Genomic DNA, 25,395 nt, shown 5'->3' on the forward strand with positions numbered 1-25,395 from the left:
TGGTCTCAGACTATCAATAACCAGTGTTGTGGATGGACCAGCCCTTATGGTTCTTATTATGACTGAAGACACCCTTCAGCTATAAGCGTCAGGAAACTTTGAAAAAAAGAGGGTTTTTTTACTTACAAGATCTAGAAATTACACAGCACATCTGGGGCCACGCAGAAATTACATAGCACATCTAAGATCAAGGTTAGAGAGAGAGAGAGCATGCATGGGCCTGGGGTTCTGCTTTTATTGGGCTTGGGGGTTGGGGGGTCTAGGTTTTCTTGAACTCACTCTTTATTGGTGAATTTAAAATATGCAGGTGGGAATTTTAAAGCATGAGAAGAGAAAAAAAACACGTAACCCAAAGGTCAGTTGTTGAAATCAACCAAGATCTCTAAAAATAAAGGCACCTTGGTGGGGGAGGCAGCCTGGCTATTTATCTTGCCGTGGGGCTGGCAGTGTGTTTACTCTAAATAGTTGCCTTTGAAGAGGATGCCTCTTTTTTTTTTAAATTTATTTTATTTATTTATTTATTTATTTTTGGCTGTGTTGGGTCTTCGTTGCTGCGCACGGGCTTTTCTCTGGTTGCGGTGAGCAGGGGCTACTCTTCGTTGTGGTGCGCGGGCTTCTCATTGCGGTGGCTTCTCTTGTTTGCAGAGCACGGGCTCTAGGCGTGCGGGCTTCAGTAGTTGTGGCACATGGGTCAGTAGTTGTGGCTCGCGGGCTCAGGAGCGCAGGCTCAGTAGTGTGGTGCACGGGCTTAGTTGCTCCGCGGCATGTGGGATCTTCCCGGACCAGGGCTTGAACCTGTGTCCCCTGCATTGGCAGGTGGCTTCTTAACCACTGCACCACCAGGGAAGTCGAGGATGCCTCTTTGAAATGGATGCCTCAGCGAGGGTGTCAGGCACTGTGTTACAAAAAAGAAAAAATTGTCAGGGCTTACACTACAAGAATATATAAAAGAACTTCTGAAAATTAATAATTATGAATAATAATTAAAAAGATAATCCAATGTTTCTAAATGGTCAAAAGACTTCAATAGGCACTTCATGAAAGAGCATATAAAAATACCAATAAACGTGAAAAAATAGTCAATATCCTTAGTCATCAGGGAAATCTAAATTCAAACCACAATGATCCACTTCTTCATACCCACTAGAATGACTACAGTTTAAAAGCCTGATAATACCAAGTGTTGACAGAAATGTGAAGCAACTGAACTCTCATATTCTGCTGGATGGAATCTTAAAGGCTACAACCATTTTAGAAAAGTTTGGCAGATTCTAATAAAGACCCAGAAATTCCACTGCTAGGTATCTACCCAAGAGAAATGAAAGCTTATTGTCCACAAAAAGACTTAGGTAAGAATGCTCATAGCAGCTTTCTTCACAGCAGCCCCAAACTGGGAACAACCTGAATGTCCATCAAAGAAGAATGGATAACCCAACTGTGGGGCATGCATACAATGGAATACTAGTCAGAGATGTGAAGGAATAAACTATTGATATACACAACAATACGAATGAATTTCAAACACAGTGGGCTGAGTAAAAGAAGCCAGAACAAAGTATTGATATATACTATAGGACTCCATTTAAACGAAGTTCATGAATAGATGAAACCAACATGGGATAGAAATCAAACAGTGGTTGTGGGTGGGTGAGAGGTATTGACTTGGGGGGGCCAGGGAACTGCTAGGGTGATGTACATGTTCTGTGTCTTGACTGGGGTGTGGGTTACATGGGGTTGTACATCTGTCAAAACTCATCAAACTCTGCAGTTGAGGTTTTGCTCATTTTACTGAATGTAAATGTAATTTAATCTCAAAAACTGAGTGTGTTTATGAATTGCCAGCCCTAGTCTCAGAGATTTTGATTCGTGGGATCTAGGAAATTGACACTTTTCAGCTTAGGAATTGGCATTTTTATCATCCCCCTTCCTCAGGGTGTCCTGATGCTGGTGGACAGGACAGATGTGAGTTCTGGAACTGGAGAGGGAGGCATGAAGGCCGTGTGGCTTGGAAGGGATTGGCTCCCTGAGTTCCAGAGGACCATAAGGTGTGGGGTGGAGGTGGGAAGAGGGGCCTGGGTCCACTGCACACAGTGCCCTGGTCGGGGGGTGCTCGGGTGGGGAGGTGCAAGAATGCTCGGGACATTGGTGCCTACTGCAGGGGCTCTGGGGGAGCAGGCAGAGCCCCATCACAGAGGCCTGTGGTCAGGGGTGAGGGTAGCTGGGAGAATATCTTTGTAGCTGATGGCCAGTGGAAGCACAACCCAGGGCTAGTGTTACCAAACCAAACTTGGGTCTGCTCACCTGCACGCAGTAAAGCCCATCTACTGACACCACGCTGTGGTGAAGGAAAGTGCAGCGTTTGTTGTAGGACCAATCAAGGAGTCCAGGCAGCTAATGCTCAAAAGGCCCAAACTCCCCATGGCTTTCAGGGAAAAGTGTTTAAAGACAGGGTGAGGGAGAGGGAGTTGTGGAGTGTGTGATCAGCTCATGGACATTCTTCTGATTGGTTGGTGGTGAGGTAATCAGGAGTCAACATCATCAATCTTCTGGTTCCAGCTGGTCTGGGGTCTACCTGCTTGTGGGCAGCATACAGTTAACTTCTCCCACCTGATGGGGGTTTCAGTATCTGCAAAACAGCTCAAAGGATTTGGCTCAGAAGATTATCTATAGCCCTTGAAAAGGAATTGAAGGTCCTTGACTTTAATGGCTAAGCTATTATTTTGTCTTGCTTTCCTTGTTTCTGCATTTCCTCACTTCTCTGATTAAATTTATTCTTTGGAGCTCGGGGGAGGCCAAGGAGGCTAAAGTTTTTCTACAAACAGGAGGCAGGTAGAGGACATGGGGGTTCTGTCCCAGGAAGGTCCCATAGAGTCCTGCTTGGTTACAGTTTCCTCAATTGAGGAGGAAAAATTACTTCTCAACCCTGAGGAGGAACAGGTGTGGAACAAGAAGGGGAATAAAGTTTTAAATAAATAAATAAATAAATAAATAAATAATAGAAAGGTTAATCATAAACTCGGCAGAGGAACTCAGTTTTAGGGAGACTCCGTTTCACTAGGAATCACAGTAATAGTTAAGATATACTGAGCGCTTTACAAGTGCTAAGAGCTTTATATGCATATTCATTTTGTTTTCCCCGTATTATAGATGAGAAACCTGAGATACCAGGGGAGTCAGGATTTGAACCCGGACAGCCTGGTTCGAGGGCTCACATCCTGACCCTCCGTGCTGGTCTCCCCCTTCCACTGACCCCCCCACCCCACCTCTGTATCATTGTTTTCCTGGGCATCAGATAAATTGCTGTAGTCAGAGGTAGAAATATGGAACCTCAAAAAATGACTGAGGAAAAGAAAAAGATAACTGAGGTTGGACTCCTCAAAGCCTTGGTGAGTGGGAAGCCACAAGCCGCTGCAGGGCCAGGCAAGTCTTGCAAATGAGTGAAATGGGTAGGTTGACACATTAGGGAGTGGTGGGGATGGTGGCACGACCACTTTAAAGGGGGCAGCCATTACTGAGATGGTCCCATCGGGGCCATGCAAGAACACTGGTCCCTGGAGACCCAGAGTTTTAAAGATTTTGATCCTTCTCATTCACATTCCAGTCAAGTGAAATGTGTGTGGGTGTGATGCAGCCCCGGGGTGAGGACTGCAGCATCTGCTCTCCCCTGCCTCCTGGGTCTCCTGGAGCAGGATGGACGGCGGGCCAGTGACCTTCAGAAGGTCAGGCCTCGGTCTTCTAAGGATGAGGATATTTAACTCCCTAAAAGCCCACCCTCCCCTGCATACTGAACCTGAACTTTCTGAGGCAGCCAGGAGAGTCCCACACTGCTCTCCTGTCTGCGTGCACCCTTCCTTCCTGACAGTCAGTAGCTCCATCCCAGAATCTAACCACCCCCTCCTCAGTAGCTCCTTTGCCCCTTGCCAGCTTTTCCAAAGGCCCGCACGTCTGCCAAATTTTAGGATTATCTGCCTCCCACTTTGTCCCCCCATGTCCCCCGCTGCCTCCTGCTCCATTTATTGGCTGATACTTTTTTTTGTTCCTTTCTTAAATTCCATTTGCGCCATCGCGTGGCCCAGTCTTTCATCTCGTTCCATATCTAGCTGCAGCCTGAGCTTGGGCATCTGTGGGCTTTGCAGCCAGATATGAAAAGAGGAGAGTTTAGCAGCAGTTTAGATTATATACTAACTTAAAGAAAACCAGGTCTCTGCATTTCCACATACATTTCCTGCCCCCTGCCTCTCCAACCCCAAGTCTTCCAGTTTAATCCAAGAGCTCTGGAGATTTTTTTCTTTTTGGCGTAAACAACAGACATTTATTTTCTCACGGTTCTGGAGGCCACAAGTCCAAAATCAAGGTGTCAGCAGGGTTGATTTTTTTCTGACTCCTTTCTCCTTCGTTTGTAGATGGCTGTCTTCTCCTCTGTGCGTGTCTGTGTCCTAATCTTGTTTTATAAGGACATCAGTCATATTGGATGAGGGCCCACCTTCATGACTTCATGTTAACTGAATTATCTCTTTGAAGACTATCTCCAAATACAATCACCTTCTGATGTATTGGGGGTTAGATTTGCTTTAACCTCACACATGCTTCTTATGAAACCTTGCTCATCAGTAGGTGTGAGCCGGGGTCTCACGATGCAGGATGTGGGTGTGTGGGTGTTCCAGACCCCCCTACAGGCTGTCACCGTCCTCCACCTGACCCTGGGGCCTCTGCCTCCCCTTAAGATGCCTGGCACGTTGCACCCCACCCCTGGGCAGATGTGAGGGAAAAAAGTCCATCTCCTTGCTCATAGCAGGACAATTCAGTGGTATGAGCTTTGCCCCAGAGCACCCCAGGGGGAGAGGTCAAGGACAGAGAGCCCCTGACAACACATCAGTGCTGGGCCCCCTCCTTCCCTGTTCTGCTTCCCTCTTGCCTTCAAAAAGTCACGTGCACAGAATTCTTGTCTCCAGCTCTTAATCAGAGAAGCCTGTGGGCAGAAGAGGGTCAGTGCTGGACTGAGCAAGGAGCAGGGCAATGCCTAAAACAGGATGGCAAGAAACCCCTCTACTCCCATCACTAAATTCAAGATACTAAAATCCCATTATCATGGTGAAAAAATAAAGTCTTAATTGTCCAACAATAGAGACTAGGCTTGATAAATTACAGCACACACTTACAATGCATATTACGCCATCGTTAGCAGTGTCATACAGAGTCTGGCAAAATGTTGACATTTGTTGAAGCTGGGGGATGGGTACATTTCATTTTACTATACTCTCTACTTTTATATATGTTTGAAATTTTCCATAATAAAACGCTTATAAAAAGGTGGATAAAGAAAATGCTGTTGTACTTGCAAATTATTCACCATGTAGTTAAGTGGAAAAAAAAACTGGCTACAACTGCTAATCCAACTATTTAAAACAATAAATCTATACATACATTTTTAAATATTAAGAAATTGATAATTAAGAGAATAATATTTAAAAAAGAAATTGAAATGTACATACCCAATGACCCAGCAATTCCACTTCTGGGTAGAGAAACACACATGAGAAAGGAAATGGGTAAACAGCCTAAGTGTCTATTAATAGAAAAATGGCTTTTAAAATGGTACTATATTTGCAAACGAAGCAACTGACAAAGGATTAATGTCCAAAATATACAAGCAGCTCATGCAGTTCAACACCATAAAAGCAAACAACCCAATCAAAAAATGGGCAGAAGACCTAAATAGACATTTCTCCAAAGAAGACATACAGGTGGCCAACCAACATGAAAAGATGCTCAACATCACTAATTATTAGAGAAATGCAAATCAGAACTACAATGAGGTATCACCTCACACCAGTTAGAATGGGCATCATCAGAAAATCTGCAAGCAACAAATGCTGGAGAGGGTGCAGAGAAAAGGGAACCCTCCTACACTGTTGGTGGGAATGTAAATTGGTACAGCCACTATGGAAAACAGTATGGAGGTTCCTTAAAAAACTAAAAATAAAACTACCATATGACACATCAATCCCACTACTGGGCATATACCCAGAGAAAAACCATAATTCAAAAAGATACATGCACCCCAATGTTCACAGCAGCACTATCTACAATAGCCAGCTCATGGAAGCAACCTAAATATCCATCAACAGAGGAATGGATAAAGAAGATGTGGTACATATATACAATGGAATATTACTCAACCATAAAAAGGAATGAAATTAGGTCATTTGTAGAGACGTGGATGGACCTAGAGACTGTCATACAGAGTGAAGTAAGTCAGAAAGAGAAAAACAAATATTGTATATTATCACATATATGTGGGATCTAGAAAAATGGTATAGATGACCTTAACTGCCAAGCAGAAATAGAGACACAGATGTAGAGAACAAATGTATGGACACCAAGGGGGAAAGGGGTGGGGTGGGAGGAATTGGGAGATTGGGACGGACATACATACACTATTGATACTACGTATAAAGTAGACAACTGATGGGAACATACCGTATAGCACAGGGAACTCTACTTAATGCACTGTAGTGTCCTAAATGGACGGAATATATGTATATGTAAGGCTGATTCATTTTGCTGTGCAGTAGAAGCTAACACAACATTGTAAAGGAACTATACTCCAATAAAAATTAATTAATAAAAAAAGGTACTATAATCATTCTTTGAAATATTTGGCAGCAGACAAAAAGAAAATTATCAGACCACTTAAGTGCAGGTACCCTTCTAAATACTTAGGCACATTAACGTAATTCTCACCCTATAAAGAAGGTATTATCGTCAAGCCATTTTATAGATAAAGAATAGAAAAATTAAGAAACTTGCCCAAAGTTCATTGGGCCAATGGTGATCCTGGGGTTTGAACCCAGGGAGCAGTCATCCTGGCTGCAGAGCCCATGCTCTAAGTCATTATGCTATTTCATCACTTGATGATGAGATGGTCCTATAAATATCAACAAATTTATCAGACCTAACATTAGTTGCAGCCCTTCACATGGCAGGCACTGTTTTTAATAGGTGACATGTATTATCTCATTTTGTCCTCATGACAACTCTTTTAGGAAGGGAGATACTAACTTCTAAAATCTTCCTTTTACAAAGGAGACAATCAAAGCACTGAGAGTTTAAGTAACCTGCCCAAGGTCACACAGCTAAGAAGCAGTAGAGACAAGATTCAGACCTATGTAATCAGGTTCCAGAGACCGTGCTCTCAACCCCCCTGCCCTAAGTCAATAAATCACAACAGTATGAGAAATACAGTTCAAACAAATTAAAAAAACCCAAAAATAATGTGTTTTCTAGAAGTACATGTGTAAGCAGATATTAGAATAAGTACTCAAATGTGAAGCAGAAAAATGCAACCACAAAGCTGAATTTGTGATATAAAATATATACTAACTTAAAGAAAACCAGGTCTCTGCATCTCCACATACATAGAGAACTGTCTGGAATGATATTTATTACCCTGATGAGTCGTCATCTGGGAGGCAAGGGCTGGAGCCAGCTCCAGGAGTGGGGCTGGCTGTCTAAGGGGACTTGAGACCTATCTGTAATGTTCTAATTCTTTTTACAAGAAGAGTATATTCGTGTATTATGCATAATTAAAAATTAATAATGCCCCAAATAGTCTACATGGATATATACTAAAATGGTACCAAGGACCATCTCTGGGTGGTGAGATTTTCTTAGTTCTTTTCTATAATTTATAAATTTTCTACCAAGAGAAAATATATGACTTCAGCAATCAAGGCGGGGGAGGAAGGAAGGGAGCAAAAAGAAACAAATGTATCATTATTGCCCCAAGATGATGCCCCCAACTTCTCCCCTGGTTGTCTCCAGTTCATTCTCCCAGACCCACCAGGATGTCCTGGTCTCCAGCCCCTTCCCCCAGAACAGCTTACTCCCCACTCACTGCTCTCTGAGCCCCACAATGGTGCAGACTACATTGCCCCGTTTTGGATGGATATGTGGGCTTGGCCATGAACTTCTCCAGGGTGGGCCCTCCGTGCTGGCCTCTGACCTCCCTGCAGGCTTCACTCCAAGCCCTGGTCCATGGGCATCAATTAGTGTTGATGGAATTTACATTGTTCAGAGTCCTTCAAAATAGAAGAAGAGAGGATCCTTCATGTCCACCTTTCCCTCCCCACCTGGAACTCCCTGTGAGTTCCAAGGGTCTTCTGACTACCCCTCCCACCCCCACGTGCCTCCAAGGGTGCATTGCCAAGTCCACTGAGCACCTACTATGTGCCAGACACTGTTCTGGGCACTGGGATTGGCCCACAGTGACATGCCCAGTAAATGGCAAAGACAAGGATTGACCCCAGCCTTCAGATGCCATATCTGATACTGACCCCAGATCCTCAGACCCCAGACCCATCAGTGATTAAATTCATGGTTTTGTTAGAGTCCCCGCAGCACTCACAGTTAATTTCTCCAATGTGGTTATTCTAAAGTCTACAGCAATTTACTTCACAGCTGCCCTTCACTGTTCTTGGTTCTTCCTTGACCGAATAAACCCTTAAGGTAACAAGCAGAAGAAATGAGGGAATATAGGTCAGATCTCATCTGAACCTATAAAGCCAAGATGGGGATTATTATATTACTTCATGGGCTAAGTAAAAAAATTATGCATTTTAAACTATAATTATAAGACATCTTTCATGATAAATATATAATGGCTTATGAATGGTTTCCTTCAAATAACGTCCCTGTTTCCAAAGAGATAGAACTTTAATTCACAAGTTTGCTTGTCTGACTTTTTAATGTACACACCCTGCCAATTAACATCTGCAGAAAGCAAGGATTTTTCCGTTAGTAAAGTCCCTGGCCCCATGGAATGTGCATTCTGTTAGGGAAAATTAGAAAAAGACAGGTGCTCAGGAAAAAAATAAAGCTGGGAAGGGGGATGGGGTAGGTTTCTGAGGGGGAGAGGATGAGACTTGAAGGAGATGAGGGAGGGAGCCACGGACAAAGCATCCCAGGCACAGGGGACCAGAGGTGCAAAGGCCCTGAGGCAGAACAGAATTTTTGACAGTCCTGAGGTACAGGACTAGGCAAATGGAACTGGTGGGAGGGAGTCATGTAGGGCCTTGTAAGTCAACATAAGTACTTTGGTTTCTACTCCAAGAGAAGTGGTGAGCCATTGGAGGGTTTGGAACAGAAGATGACATGTTCTACCAGGATGAGTCTGGCCGCTGTGTTAGGAACAGACCAAAGTTCTAGCTGCACTCACTTGAATTCTCTTGAAGCCTCTTGAAACATTGTTGTTATTGCTATTAAGTATTATTCATATTAATAACAGTTGTGGAACTTGGAACTTGTGGAACTGTCCAAGACTGAGCTCTGAATAACCATTTTATCTGGGCCCAGAGGGACAGGGAGGTGGCACAAACCTGGAAACTGAGTTTTGGGATTATTCACCATCTTCAAGGTCAGCCAGCATTCAAAGTCACCATAGCAACAGCCCCGACGCTTCCTGACACTGAGGTCCACAGCCCTCCTTGCTGCTAACAGTCGCTGGAGGGCCCTGCTTTGGGCCTAGTGTATCGCTTTGTTTCTTCTGTCAGACAAATTTGGAAAATACTGCTTTAATACAAAATGTTCCCATTTTATGGCATCCTAAATATGTCTAATTATCTCCAATTGTACTATGAAATTCTCAAAAACATCTTCACAAAATGAATTCAACTGTGCCTGACTATAACTTATAAATGCATTCCAAATAGGACTTTTAGTAGTAGGCAAATTGGGGACAAAGTCAATGTCCTAAAAATTCAAACTAAAGCTTTAGAAAAAAGGGGGGGGGGGGTCACTGCTTATAGCAGTTCATGCTAACCCCGAATTGTTTTCCCAAGGGCCTGTCTGTCATCTGTGAACTTAGAACTACTTTCTAGGATCTGAGCAAAGCAAGTCTGATTGCCTTAACTTTTTGATGCACTGGTTGGTTGACCAGTAAGACTAAATTGGGATTTCCCACAGAGTGCAATGAACTAAATTACCACCAGGTGGCAGCAGACATCCAGTAAAAGTCAATCCCTTTTTAAACTGTAAAGTCCTCAGACTTGCAGATAGGAACCAAAGAGCTGAGATCTATGGCATTGGGAGGGGGAGTACTTAGAATTCTGGGTAACCATAGCTAAATTATGTTGCTGATTTTTAAAAAACGTATCCAGCTTTCAACGTACCTATGATCCCCTGCCCCCCAACCCCTTCCCCCGGGGACTTACTAGATAAATGAACCAGTTCTCAACTGGGGATTATTTTGCGCCCCAGGAGACGTTTGGCAATATCTGAAAATATTTTTGGTTGTCACACTAGGGGAGTGCTACTGGCATAGGGTAGGTGGCGGCCAGGGACGCTGCTAAATACCCTGCAATGCACAGGACGGCTCCCACAACGAAGAGTTATCTGACCCGAAATGTCAGTACCGAGCTTGAGACACCTTGGATTACACAATAAAGTCCTGCTTCTGATGAAGTGAGACTGGGCTCCCTGGGTCTCTACTTTTCTGTAGCCTGGCCCCCTGTCCAGGGAGGAATCACTCAGTGATGCTGCAGCACTGAATTGTGTGAGGACACCGGAAAATAGATCCCATCGCTGCCTGACTGTCTGATCTTCTTGGATCTTTGTCTTTCATTATTTTGGAAAATTCTCAGCTATCTTCTTTTCAAATATCTTTTCTATCCATTTTTTTCTCTCTTCTCCTTCTGGGATTCCAGGTACACATATATTGGACATGAGATATTGCCACACATCTCTTGGATCCTCTGTACTGTTGTTTTTTTTTCTCCATTACTTTTTCTTCTTATTTAACTTGGGTAATTTATATGGCCCTCTCTTAAAGTTCACTCATTCTCCCCTCAACTGCCTCAAATCTACTGTGGAACCCATTGGAGTTATTCTTTTTTTTTTTTGGACAGTCCTATTTTTATTTTTATTTATTTATTTTTAAAAATTTTATTATAGTTGATTTACAATGTTGTGTTAATTTCTGCTGTACAGCAAAATGACTCAGTTATACATATATATACTTTTTCATATTCCTTTCCATTATGGTTTGTCACAGGATATTGAATATAGTTCCCTGTGCTATACAGTAAGACCTTGTTGTTTATCCATCCTATATATAATAGTTTGCATCTGTTAATCCCAAACTCCCAATCCATCCCTCCCCCGCTGCCCCTCCCCCTTGGCAACCACAAATCTGTTCCCGTTGGAGGTATTCTTCATATCTTACTATTCTTTTTAATTTCTAATATTTCCATTTGCTTCTTTCTTAGAGCTTCTGTCTCTCTCCAGAAATTACCCATCTGTTCTTGTAAGTTTTTCATAGAGTTATTTAGATTCCTACTTTTGTAGTTCTAACGCCTGGGTTATCTCTGAATCTGGTACTACTGACTGCTTTGCCCTTTTAGTGTGTTTTTTCCTCTCTCCTTTTTTTGTGTGTGTTTATAATTTTAGATGAAATGCTTGACACCCTGTGTAGGGGGGAAGAAACTGAAGTAAATAGTGTTTATGACTGGGGATGGACATGCCTCTTCTACTAGACTGGGGCGTGTGTGTGTATGTGTGTGTTTGTGTGTGCGTGTGACTGTGTGTTGGGGGACTTGAGGCAATTTAGTCAGGAGTTGAGCAGAGCTTGGGTTTTATTGTTGCTATGGCTCTCTTAAGTGCACCACCGGCTTCAAATTCTTTTTGTACTACATCGTGCTGAGGGGGAGGGCTTGCTGAAAGGTTTCACTCAGTGTTGCTGTTTTGCCCTCAGTTTTGGGCCTGCCCTGTGCACCTGCCCCTCAGGGAGTCTCTCTCCACACGTTCTTCCTCCCCCAGTGGTGGATTTCTGCTGCTCAGTACTTGCTGCTTGATAACTTGGTGGTGGAATCCAGGGGCGGGTTCTTGTGTCCTGGTCCAGCCGCAGTCGTAGGCAGGCCCCCTGTCCCTTGGTCATGGACACGGGGTTTTCTCAGTGATTCTCCCCTCCCCTGCAGTAAAAGACCTTTAATGATTGGGACCCAGGATAGTTTCCTGTCCCTTTCCCAGTAGTAGAGGGTTTTTAAATTTTCCTTTCCCTCAGCTTCAATAGGTCTTCCCCAGGGCCCAAAGGAGAATGGGTTTGCTGCCTTTTCCCAGTGGTTAAGGGATTTTGTTTCTTAGGGGGAGAAGTGTCTGGGCAGGGCTTCGAGCCTGCACCCTCTGGTCTTACTACCTGTTCCCAATGTTTCTCACGGGTCCCTGATAGAGGTCCCTGGAGAAGGGCCTGTAATGAGGCCCTGTACTCTCCTGTGGGTCCGTGGCTCCTGACGATTTCATACTCTCATACTCACCTGTATTTGGCCTTTAGCCTTTGATTCGAATTTTTAGAGTAATTGTACTCACACATATGGTGACTCCATCTTCCACTTGTCGCCAGACGGTAAGCCAGTGTTCACTTCCCATCTCTCCTCCAAAGTGCCCGTCTTCCCCGAGATGTCAGGGTAATTGTTTGCCTTGCAACCTCTTTGAATGAGTCAGAGAAAGTCATGATTTTGAGGATAATCCTTTTTTTTCTTTGTATTAAGGTGGGAGTGGCATTCCTTCGAGCTTTCTATATCCCAGGAGCCAGATGTCACCCCAGGGATTCTGAAAGAGTCAGTTTTCAGGTGACACTTCAGGGACTCACTTCAAGGTGGTCACTGCTTGGACCTGATGTGGTCCAGGCTGCAGAAAGGGTTCAGAGGAATTGTTGGAAGAGATGGCCTCAGGGAGGGGCCTGGGAGGATACTGTGTAAGTTGAAGAAAGAATTGTAGACCTGTGGGAGGGTCAGTAAGGGCCACACAACAGTGCCACAGTGTCACCATGGCAAGTCCCCCTCTTTCCCACTCCAGGTACATCCTCGGTCTGTGCCCCCTCCATGTCTACAGGCGGCTGCACATGGAGGAGAGGGACACTGCACTCTGGTTCCCTCACATCCACTTACTGCAGCTGTTGACGGCCAGAGACATAGAGCAGATGCAGTGTTCCCCTCAGCCCCTCCCAGGGCCCAGCCTACTGGACTCTTCCTGTCCAGAGGCCAAGCCAGAGCTGCCCAAGACACCTTTCTGCCAGTGGTGCCCTCTCTCATCCTTCTCTCGCTAATGAGGATGACTTAATTCCAGCCCAAGACAAAGACACTGACTTGGTCTCCAAAAGAACATTTCCAAAATTGAGGCCACAGAAACAGAAATTCCCCCTCCCTGACCTCTGCTACTCCCATCAGATAATTTCCCAGCCTCCACAATAAGATGCCTCTTTGGCCCACAAACACCTTCTACAGAATACCCCTGTCTGGGGTCCCACAAGCCCCCAAGGCCAGCTGAGCCTCCCGTTCACAGCTCAGCATGTTTTAACTGGGGTGGCTGCTTTGTCGCCTCCTTGGGCAGGAGCTCGTTCCAGAAAGCCACTTCCTTGTCTTTCAGCTTCTCGGCTGCCTGGGTGGTGATGCCAATCTGAAGGTACCCTTCTTTCTGGTCATATACTGGCCAATGGGGAAGCCCGTCCCCGTTGGGATTCCTGGGAACAGAATCACATAGAAATTCCCCAGAGCTACTGTGTGGTCCCAACAACCCTCAGAGATTGTCAGGGACCCCCTGGCTTCACCTCTGCCAAAGGCTCATATGCCTCCAGCGACAGGAGGCTGACCATCTCCTGGGCAGCCTGTCCACTGAGGGAGCTCTTGCGTCAGAGGTCACAGGGCGGGGAGTTTGACCTTCACACATTGGAAGCTCCTCCCACCCAGCAGACACGCCCTGACCCTTCCCAACCCTGCTCCGTCTTTGCCACCAGCTCACCCGTTCCGAGCAAAGTTGGCCCAAAATTTCATCACCATCTTGCTGAGATCGGTCTCCTCTTCTGAGGCACCATCTGTGGGGAGGAGACAAAGCCATTGCTACTCAAAGTGTGGTTCAGGGGCAGCAGCAGCCCTTGAGAACTTGTTAGAAATTCAGAAACGGAGCCCTTATTCCAGACCTACTGAGTCAAACCTGCATTTTAAGAAGATCTTGGGTAATTCAAGTGCACTTTAAGCTTGACAGTTACTGACCTAGGTCGGGCTCAGTGAAGGGCTGTAGTCAATCCATGAACTGGCTGCCTTGGTCTTCTGTGCCCACCCTCCTGCCCCTGCAGCCTCAGGGTCGCAGGGCCACACCCCAGGGTTTCTGCTACAGTAACCCCACCTCCCAGGATGCTCTCCTTTGGGTCTCTTCTCAATCTCCTTCACCCACACACATTTTCATAGAATCTGAAAAATAACCAAACTGCAAGGTCTCCAAAGAGTCACCCAACCAGGAAATGCCCAGAGGCACTGCCATGAACAGCCCTGGGTTGTGTCACACACAAGTTGTCGGTGACTGCTGAGGGTTAAGACATTGAAGACATCTGTGAAAAGTTTTTCTTTAAAATATTATACTCTTAAATGTATTAAAATATTAAAAGATATGAGTTTTAGATAGATAGATAGATGGTTGGAGAGACAGACACATATTAGTCCTGATTCAAGGTTAAGAGCAATTCTAACCTTACTCTCACGTACATTCTGATATGCTCTTGTGAGTGCGAAGTGAGTGGTGGCATTCTAGCCCTGAGCAGGGCCCTGCAGGTGACCCACCTCCTGTCTTACTGATGCCCAGGTCTGGATTCTTAGAGTGACCATGGATGAGGGCACAAGAATACACATTATCCATCATGCACATTAGAGCAAGAGAAAGATTGAGACTCTTTGTCCTTCAACCCTGTTATGGTGAATTCAGGAAACTAAGACCTGGAGAGAAGGAGGAACTTGCCCAAGGCCACCAAACCAAGACCTGAGCACAGATCCCCTAACTCCAAGTCTGTAGCCACCAAAGGGCCATCACCTTTCAAAAATGGAGCCCCGAAGACTGAGAAGAGCTCATCCCTGTGGTCCCCTATCACCATCTTGGGTTTCATGGCTGATGAGAAGCTTGGGCGATACTGGAACTCATACATGTAAGTGGGGCCTCCCTCCGGCATCTGGAAGACATGGATTATGCACAGTTCACTTCAGCAGACGCACACCTGGATGGTATCAAGGGCTCCAGAGGTGGGTGGGAGGGGCGCTGTGAGCAATCAGGAAATTGGGGGCACATCTTGTCCTGAGTGAACAACAACAATATTAACAGCAGCTACCTATTGTGAGAACCAACTGTGTGCCAGACCCTGTGTGTTCCTGCAGGAAGCCCCTGGTTATCAGCATAATAGAGAAAAAGATTTTTGGAAAAATTTCGTGACTTGATTAAGGGTGCATAGTTGGGGGAGGTGGAATAGGATTTGAGCCGGGTATTTATTGAATGAATAAGTGAAGATTGAATGAATGAATGTTGAAACCTTGGGTAGAGCCATTCAAAATAACTATAGGGGCACTAGGTCAACTCACATAAGCCCCTTCTGATGCATTCATGCACAAGGACGTCTATATGCACACACTTTACACTACTGTATTTCATTGCTAACAGGTTAGTCTTCATTCCCTTGGAGAATACCTGCAGCCTGACAGGTGTCTTCTATTATGCCCATTTTTGAGCGTTTCTGGTGTTTTTCACACGTATTCCAAAAAGAGTGAAGTAAATCCAAGTTGCTGGTCTGAAAGGGCAGATATTTAAATACAAGCCTATGCAGAAAGGGAAGAGTCTATTCCCTGTGTCTCAGGAAACCACAATTCAGCATTTCCTTTTTCTCTGTCATCTCACAGGTCTTGCTTCCTGCTTGGCCCAGGGAGTGTTAAGGTGGTGGCAGAAGGAAGAAGGGGCCGAGGAAGGGTAAAGTTCCTCCCTCCTCCTCTCCCCTGCCCCTACTCTCACCATCCCCTCTCTAAGCCCCAAGAAGATGTCAGTTTTCCTGCTGATGCTTCATCAGAGTTGCCCATCTTCCTCCTTCAGGGCTAACTCATGGGCCACCCGCCTGGGGAGCTCTGTGCTTTGCATTGATCATTAGGCCCAGAGCGAGTGACTCTACCGGGGAAGGGTCAGGCCCCAAGTCAGACTGGCGGGGAAATATCACACTTTTTCCCTTCCTGGGGACAGAATCACATTTGGAAAATGCAGAAAAAAGGAATAAGAACAAAAAATCACATCTAATCCCACCGCCCAGAGAAACCTCTGTTAATATTTTAGCACTTATCCGACTTATGTATATAAAATTAGGATACTACTGTATATGTTATTTCATATGACTATAATAATTGCTTCATATCATTAAATATTTGCCCACAAAGTAGCTTAACAATATATGCCATCCCCACAGGAGGATGTAGAATAATCTATTTAATTGCCTCCCTCACCCCCCATCATTGCACTTTGGTTTAGCAAGAGGTGTTTTTTGGAAGAAGCAATCCTTTTGTGGTCCCATAATCCACTTATTAAACAGTTGCTTCAAGGTCAGGCAGAAATTGCTGTACGGAGGGGTTTTATTCTTGGCTCTGCCACTCAGAAGTTTTAGAATGGAACTCACAACCCAACCAGAGAGGAAAGACCTTTTGTGAATGAGAGAACTTAATTATGGCAGCATGCTGCCCAAAATATATTCTCCTTGTTTCTTTTATTTTAAAAGAACTTTCTGCCTTAAACCTCTGAGATTTATTAAATTCCTACAACTACAACACAAGTCTTCACAAGAAAGTAGGCACAGAATTGAATAATAACATTTAGGAACAATAAGAAAAGCAGAGGGAAGGAAAGCTACCAATCAAAAATACGCAAATTAAAAGTGTGATGTTCTTTTTTTTTTTTGGTTAGGAGGGGCTTATGAAATTAGCAGCATTATTTTTATTTTTTATTTTTTTAATTAATTAATTAACTAATTTATTTTTGGTTGCATTGTGTCTTTGTTGCTATGTGTGGGCTTTCTTTAGTTGTGGCGAGTGGGGGCTACTGTTCGTTGCGGTGCACGGGCTTCTCATTGCGGTGGCTTCTCCTGTTGCGGAGCATGGGCTCTAGTTGCAAGGGCCTCAGTAGTTGTGGCATGTGGGCTCAGGAGTTGTGGCTTGCAGGTTCTAGAGCACCAGCTCAGTAGTTGTGGGGCATGGGCTTAGTTGCTCCGCAGCAGGTGGGATCTTCCCAGACCAGGGCTCGAACCCGTGTCCCCTGCATTACCAGGCAGATTCTTAACCACTGTGCCACGGGGGAAGTCCCTATTTTTATTTTTTAATCTGAGTATCTCAACTGAGAGAATTAAGAAATCCACACTCTTAGAAAAGGGAACCCCCCTGCACTGTTGGTGGGAATGTAAACTGATACAGCCACTATGGAGAATAGTATGGAGGTTCCTTAAAAAACCAAAGATAGAATTACCATATGATCCAGCAATCCCACTACTGGGCAGATACCCAGAGAAAACCACAATTCAAAAAGACACATGCACCCCAATGTTCATTGCAGCACTATTTACAATAGCCAGTTCATGGAAGCAACCTAAATGCCCATCGACAGATAAATAGATAAAGAAGATGTGGTACATATATACAATGGAATATTACTCAGCCATAAAAAGGAACAAAATTGGGTCATTTGTTGAGATGTGGATGCATCTAGAGACTGTCATACAGAGTGAAGTAAGTCAGAAAGAGAAAAACAAATATCGGATATTAATGCATATATGTGGAACCTAGAAAAATGGTACAGATGAACCGGTTTGCAGGGCAGAAATTGAGACACAGATGTAGAGAACAAACGTATGGACACCAAGGGGGGAAAGCTGTGGGGCGGCAGTGGTGGTGGTGGTGTGCTGAATTGGGAGATTGGGATTGACATGTATACACTGATGTGTATAAAATTGATGACTAATAAGAACCTGCTGTATAAAAATAAATTTTAAAAAAGACTAAAAATAGAACTACCATATCACCCAGCTATTCCACTACTGGGCACATACCCTGAGAAAACCATAATTCAAAAAGAGTCATGTACCACAGTGCTCATTGCAGCACTATTTACAATAGCCAGGACATGGAAGCAATCTAAATGTCCATCAACAGATGAATGGATAAAGAAGATGTGGCACATATACACAATGGAATATTACTCAGCCATAAAAAGGAATGAAATTGAGTTATTTGTAATGAGGTGGACAGACCTAGAGTCTGTCATACAGAGTGAAGTAAGTCAGAAAGAGAAAAACAAATACCGTATGCTAATGCACATATATGGAATCTAAGAAAAAACGGTACTGATGAACCTAGTGGCAGGGCAGAAATAAAGACGCAGACGTAGAGAACGGACTTGAGGACACGGCGGGGGCGTGGGAAGGGGAAGCTGGGACGAAGTGAGAGAGTAGCATTGACATATATACACAACCAAATGTAAAATGGATGGCTAGTGGGAAGCTGCTGCATAGCACAGGGAGATCAGCTCGATGCTTTGTGACGACCTAGAGGGGTGGGGTAGGGAGGGTGGGAGGGAGGTTCAAGAGGGAGGGGATATGGGGATATATGTATACATATAGCTGATTCACTTTGTTATACAGCAGAAACTAACACAACATTGTAAAGCAATTATACTCCAATAAAGATAAAATAAATAAATTAATAAAAAAGAAATCCACACTCTTATACACTGAAAAGCAATTTCACAATATGTATCAAGAAATTTAAAATGCTCCTACAGCCCAGCCTAGTAATTAAATCTCTAATAACCAATCCTAAGAAAATCATCAGAGATTTGGTTAAAGATTTATGCACATGAGGCTGAGCATAATGTTTTTGTAGCATCAAAGTATGGGCACCCTGCCTAAATATCCACTAGGACAGGAAGACTAAAGTAAATTTTAATGCATTATTCCGTGAAATAATGGATGTTTTTTATGAGTTTTTGTTGACATTGAGGAAATGCTTACAATATAGGATTCTGTGAACAAAAACAGAAGATAAGGGTTTCCCTGGTGGCGCAGTGGTTAAGAATCTGCCTGCTAATGCAGGGAACATGGGTTCGAGCCCTGGTCCGGGGAGATCCCACATGCTGCAGAGTAACTAGGCCCAGGCGCCACAACTACTGAGCCTGCGCTCTAAAGCCCGCGCTCTAGAGCCCGTGAGCCACAACTGCTGAAGCCTGTGCACCTAGAGCCCGTGCTCCTCAACAAGAGAAGCCACTGCAATGAGAAGCCCGCACACTGCAACAAAGAGCAGCCTCCGCTTGCCACAACTAGACAAAGCCCACGCGCAGCAACGAAGACCCCACACAGCCAAAAATAAATAAATAAATAAATTTATAAAAAAAACAAAAAAAACCCATAAGATAAAATTAATATTTAAATTATATGTAAGATATGGAAAGATTAATAGAAGAAAATATGTCAAAAATTTATAGCAGATTCTTCTAGGTGGAGGAATTATGAGTGATATCTAGTTTCTTCTTTATGTGTTTCCATATTTTCAAAATGTTCTACAACTGTAAGATGTTAATTTTATATTCAGAAAAGTTCTTTTCTATAAAAAAAAGAGTAAGACAAGTACAAAAATTTAAAAAGGAAAGAATAATGTTGATAAAATCTGGGAAGTCCAGGCAAAAAAGATCCTGAATGCAGTCATGAGATTCAGATAAAATACAAGTCCAGGATGGCTGGGTCAACAGACAGTGAGGAAGAGGAAACCACATGTATTTAGAGACAAGGCCAAGTTTGTGAAAGAACAGATTTGACCCCAGGCAGCCCCTGGCTGAAGAGTTTCATCAGGACCCTCTGGAGGAGGGAGTGGTAACCAGCACCTGTACATGACTGTCCTGAATTTTGGGGGCATGGTAGGTGAGCTGTAGCTACTTTTTATTATGCTTTTAAAGTCCCCAATTCTAAAGCCCTTCTAGCACAGTTAGAGAGAGTGGTCTGGATCAGAGAACCATTTCCTGCCTTGCAGACTAGGTGAAGGATAGCTCCTAGAAAAGGAAGGGTCCAGTGAGGACCTCAACAAGGTGCCCCAAAGGGACACCTCCTGTTCGGGTGAGCTCATCCATCCCTGACCTCACATCCCCCCCGACCCAGTCTTGGGATATGTTGAAAGGTCCTGTGATAGACCCAGCACACACTGGAATGGAACAAGGCCAGCTGCAGACATCAACATTCTCCAGACCACCTGCCCTACACCTCCTCCTGCTCACTCCTTTCAGCTTTCTTGGTTCCAGACAACACTCCTGGTCTTACTCTTGGCCTCACTCTACCCCCAGCTGCACTGGTTAACAAACTAGTTTGCAACTAGCTCTGACCTTGGAAACCTTCCAAGACCTATCTTCCAAGATTTCCCCTCTAGCCCCACAGACCACCGCAATTCAGGTGAGGAGCCCTGTGGCAGATGCTGTCGCTGCCTCCCCATATCCTCCGCTTCCGGGCATGTCAGCCTGAGTTCCACCTCCTGCATCCACAGCTCTTTGCCTGAGGTCTTTGGCAGCCAGAGATCACTCTGCCCATGTGTGCAGCAGGTCAAAGCACCAGGGAATTAACTGCCCTTGGGAACAGCCTTCAACCAATGTCTTGACAAAGTTGGAGGATAAATACCCCAGCTCTCTTGCCACTCTCTTGGGATAACCCTGAGACATGTGTTCTGCTGGTTTCCCAGAGCTCACCAGGTCCATGTGTCCACAGTGGATGCTTTCTTGACAGTGCAGGGTGGACTGGCTTCCTCTCCATTCATGTCACTTCTCCACTCCTCTACTGGTGTTTTCTGGGATCATCCCCCAAATAAAATATTTGTATTTGGATCCTTTCCTTGGAGTCTCTCCTGGTGGAAACCAAAATAGGACAGTGCCCCCCACTGTCCCCAAGCCATATAGAATGGACCTTGGAGTTTCCACATACCTTTTTTTTTTTAAAATAAATTTATTTATTTATTTATTTATTATTTTTTGGCTGCGTTGGGTCTTCGCTGCTGTGCGTGGGCTTTCTCTAGCTGCGGCGAGCAGGAGCGTTGTGGTGCGCAGGCCTCTCATTGCAGTGGTCTCTCCTGTTGCGGAGCACGGGCTCTAGGCACGTGGGCCTCAGTAGTCGTGGCATGTGGGCTCAGTAGTTGTGGCTCACGGGCTCTAAAGCGCAGGCTCAGTAGTTGTGGCACATGGACTTAGTTGCTCCACGGCATGTGGGATCTTCCCGGACCAGGGCTTGAACCCATGTCCCCTGCATTGGCAGGCGGATTCTTAACCACTGCGCCACCAGGGAAGTCCCTCCACATATCTTTCTATGCTGAGCGTTAGGAAAGAATACAGTGTGAAGCTGGTGCGGTCAGTGTCCTTCTCCTGTCTTCTGTGACTCACCTCTGTGGCGATGGGCCACATTCACAGATGGGACACCAAACATCCCATCTGCAATCAAGTCCAGGAACAGGTTTTTCTTTTTGGCAGGGTCGTCTGTCCCTCCTAAATACTTGTCAGTAGCCACTGGAGTCAGTTCCTCATGGATGTTCTGAAATAGATCAAGGGTGAAAGTGACCACCAAGCCCTAGTGAACAGCATGGCTTCTCCAGCCAGAGAGGAAGGCTTGCATTACTGGTGAACCTCTCAAGTTCTGTGCAACCACTTCTGCCCACTCCTGGTGGTGAGGTGGAAAGGCATAAAAATGGGAGTAGAACCCTCCAGCCCCAGTCTTCATTCTACCATTAGTTGCTCTGCAACTGAGGACAAGACTCTTCCCCTCTTTAGGGCTCAGCCAGTTCCTGTGATTCCTAGACTCTTACAAGGATGGGGTAGGACTTCCACATGAGTGATGTGGCCATCTTCTGGTCCAGCTTGCCTTCAGAGAATGAGTAGCCCATGAACTGTTAAAACAAAGGTTAAGCAATTGTGAATCATCCGGTAATGGCAAGAAAAACCGAAGTGACCAACAAACCAAACCAATGCAGGCTGAAGGTCACTTTGTCATGTCTTGATGGGCATGGGTCTTTGATGAGTTGGGCAAAATCAATGAATCAAATGGACTTTTATATCTAGAAATCAAGGAATGCAAAGAAGATAAAGTAATTGTTAAGGGAAGCTGTCCCAGTCTTTGTGTGTGTGTGTATGTATGTATATATATGTATATATATATGTGTGTGTGTGTATATGCGTGCATATATATGTGTACATATATATATATATATATATATATATATATATATATATTTAGGCTAGAGTCTCCACAGTGGTCATCAAGACAGAGAGGGAAGGTTTCAGCCAGCCAAGTGTTGAAGTGGAGGGCTCTGGGGCAGATGACACAGACCTCACAAATACCCCACCTGTGTCAGATAACTGAGAAAGCCCCAAATCCTGCCATTATGGTTTTGGTCTTTCGGTATAATCTTTGAAATCATTCTGAAGAACTGCAGAACTCTGCACTAAGTGACTTGACCAAACTCTAGCACAGCTACAAGCAGCTTAAGGCCATGTCCCCAGGATGACCCCAGGCCCCCTTAAAAAGCTCTGTGCTGCCAGGAAAATTAACCGTTTGCTCTAGCTAAAACCTGGTGATAGGCAGGTAGGTCCCTGAACCCATTCTTTGAACAGTTACTTTAAAACCTTGTTATTATAAATCCTTTCTCTGCCCCTTGAGATGTAAATCTACCACACAAAACTGTTTCCTCAGGACCTGAGAGCCATCTCTATGAAAAGCAAACATTCAGGGGGTAATTCTTGCTCTCTCTTCCAGTCGCTGTGGGAAGATAAAGGCCTAATTTCAGTGGGAGCCTTGCTTCTACTTACACCACGGCCTCCTGTCATAAAGACAGAAGAAGTTTGTTTCTTCTCCAGATAAATGCCAGCTAACAAATCCAGGTGGCACAGTTACACGGATAATCCTCCCCGCGCCCCTGGCCTTGGGTTCAGTTCACAATTGATCTTTTCCCTACAGCAAGGGTGTATCTAAATCAAATTTGTTACCACTTCAACCAGTGTCTGGCTTTGTTTATCTTTGGCAGAAGGGAAAGCTCTTCCTAACTTTTAAAAGTCAATTTTAACTCAGGAGGAAGCAGGCTCCTTTGAATCTTTCCAGTTAAACGACTGAGAGTGTGGGGTGTGGGTGGGTGGAATTTATGGAGAAACTATGAAAGCACCAAGCCCAGGGGAGAGGCTGCAGGTCCTAGGCCTCACTCTCCTTAACTCCCAAGCCCCTTCCCCTTTCCAGGCCTTGGGTTTCTCATCTGCCCAATGATTATCTCTACCAGCCCTCCTGGCACTGACATTTCAGGATTCTTGGATGGGAGGACAAGCAGAGAGTGTGTGGGGATGTGGGTCCCCAGGGCCACACCACCTAGGTGACAGCTGGGCCATCACTGAGAAGGTCCCAGAGGGGGGTGCGTAGAAAGAGGGGTCCTGTGACCAGAGATGGGAGGGGTGATGTGACGGGCAGGGGAGGCGAGTCTAAGAGGCCTGCACTTTCTCACCATCGGCAGAATCCAGCCACACTCCTGTTTGTTGATTCCCATGATGTAGGGAACGGGGTGGAAATTCTTTTCAGCCAGAATCTCTTCGGGTGTCTTTGGCAGCAGCACTCCGTCAAGCACGGTGGGCAGGAAAGGAAACCTCTGGGGAAGAGGGCAGCGTCATGTCCATTATGGTTGCCAGGGTCTCCTGCCCGTTAGTCACTTAGTAGCCCTCTCGGTTACCAGATCAACTCTCATGGTATTGCAGGGCTTGTGTTCAGGACTTATTTACTTAATAATGGCTCCAAAGTCCAAGAGTAGTGATGTTAGCATTTGGCTATTCTTTTAGGGTACCTAATTTATGAATTACACTTTATCATAGGTATGTATGTGTAGGAACCAAAACATAGGATATATAGGGTTTGGTACTCTCTGAGGTTTTGGGCATCCACTGGGGGTCTTGGAATTTATTCCTCGAGGATAATGAGGGACTACTGTACTGACATGGCCACAGATTAGTAGCAACTGACTCACATGTCACCACCTGGGAAGCTGGTTTCGGGTATAGTTATATTTCATATTTGGTCACAGTGGTCATTAAGAGCAGGGTTTTTGGAGCCAGACTGGATTTGAAATCTGTCTTTGTCATTTACTAGCTGGTAACTTGGGAAAGTAGTTTCACCTGTGTGTGCCTCAGTTTCCTCAGCTATAAGATGGGTTGTTGTGGGGATTAAATTACTGAACACATGCAAAATGCTGAGCACAGTACCTGGAACCTGGAAAGGGCTGAATAACATTAGATATGATTCATTAGCAGTGCTGTTACAGATCCGCACTGGACACCAGCCCCATGTGCACATTCCCCTCCTGGATGGCAGGTAGAAGTGGACAATTCCTAGGCTCTGAGACCCTTTGGCTCCCGGGACCTGCTTCTGCTCTGCAAGGACCAGTGAATGACAGGCCAGCTCTAGCTGCCAGCAAGAGAGGTTCTGTCGCATGATTCTGATGCAGCAGGACAAGGCCCTGAATCCTAATCCACTATGGCTGACGATATGGGAGAAGGATCTGGGGTGCCACTGCTGCTCACTTCCAAAGGCTGCACAGTTCAGGAAGGGCTGCTACAGGAGGCCAGCAAGAGGAGCAACTCGTTCTGGAAGGAGGACCCAGGAAGGCCACACAGAGGAGGTGCCTACCGTTGGCAGTGGGCTCTGGGGAATGAACAGTTTTCTAAAGAGTGGGAACAGCATAAGCAAAGTGACAAAGGTGTCCCTTTAGTGCTCATCCCAGGAACCTCAAACCCCAAGGGTCCTGGGCTTGGAGGAATGTTGGGGGTGTGGACTAGAGACATGGTCACATGTTGGAGCACGTGTTCTGCACATGCCTGCACACAGTAGGGACTCAGATGCATTTTGAATGAATAACTCCATGAGTGAGGGGATTTGTCTTGTAAGGAAGGTCTGTCTTTTAAGACGGGGTCGGCATGCTCTGGCCTGTGTTTACAAGAGGAAATCTGGCAGGACCGTGGGACATGGGATGGGGAGGGGCAGTAGAGAGACAACAAGGGTCCAAGTTGATCAAGGTGGCGTCCAGGGCAGTGTCCAGTGGGGACTGACTGATACCAGCAACAGTAAGAGGGACAGTAAACACTGCTGTCCAGAGTGGGTGCTAGTGGCTGCTCTGTGTGGGCCTCATGTATCACCTTGCTCAGGTCAAAAAACCCAGAGGAGGGAATTCCCTGGCGATCCAGTGGTTGGGACTCCGCGCTTTCACTGCCAAGGGCAAGGGTTCGATCCCTGGTTGGGGAACTAAGATCCCACAAGACGCGCAGCGCGGCTGAAACCAAAACCAAACCAAACCAACAAACAAAAAACTCAGGCCTGCTTCACTCCTCTTCTCCTCAGGCCCCACACACTGTGCATCAGCACATCCCGTCAGCTATTACTTCAACAACATCCATGGACCTGGAGGTTCTCGTACTAAGTGAAGTAAGTCACACAGAGAGAGACAAATACCATATGATATTGCTTATATGTGGAATCTAAAAAATGATACAAATGAACTTATTTACGAAACA

The 25,395-nt window shown here is 45.2% G+C and overlaps 1 protein-coding gene across 1 annotated transcript; it reads right to left on the minus strand.

The window, feature by feature from the left end:
* Window positions 1-264: 264 nt before the first annotated feature.
* On the minus strand, window positions 265-20,583 carry LOC309616419 (liver carboxylesterase 1-like). The gene is made up of 8 exons (XM_082367002.1): window positions 20,560-20,583; window positions 14,854-14,989; window positions 13,792-13,864; window positions 12,361-13,513; window positions 9,378-9,544; window positions 8,408-8,502; window positions 2,302-8,081; window positions 265-895 (listed from the first exon to the last, which is right to left on the minus strand). Exons 1-4 carry the CDS (start codon window positions 20,566-20,568, stop codon window positions 13,330-13,332), a joined length of 402 nt encoding a protein of 133 aa, XP_082223128.1. The 5' UTR covers window positions 20,569-20,583; the 3' UTR covers window positions 265-895; window positions 2,302-8,081; window positions 8,408-8,502; window positions 9,378-9,544; window positions 12,361-13,329.
* Between the last annotated feature and the right edge of the window lie 4,812 nt (window positions 20,584-25,395).

Source organism: Balaenoptera borealis, assembly GCF_965194805.1.
Source record: "Balaenoptera borealis genome assembly, chromosome: 19".
NCBI classification, from domain to species: Eukaryota; Metazoa; Chordata; class Mammalia; order Artiodactyla; family Balaenopteridae; genus Balaenoptera; species Balaenoptera borealis.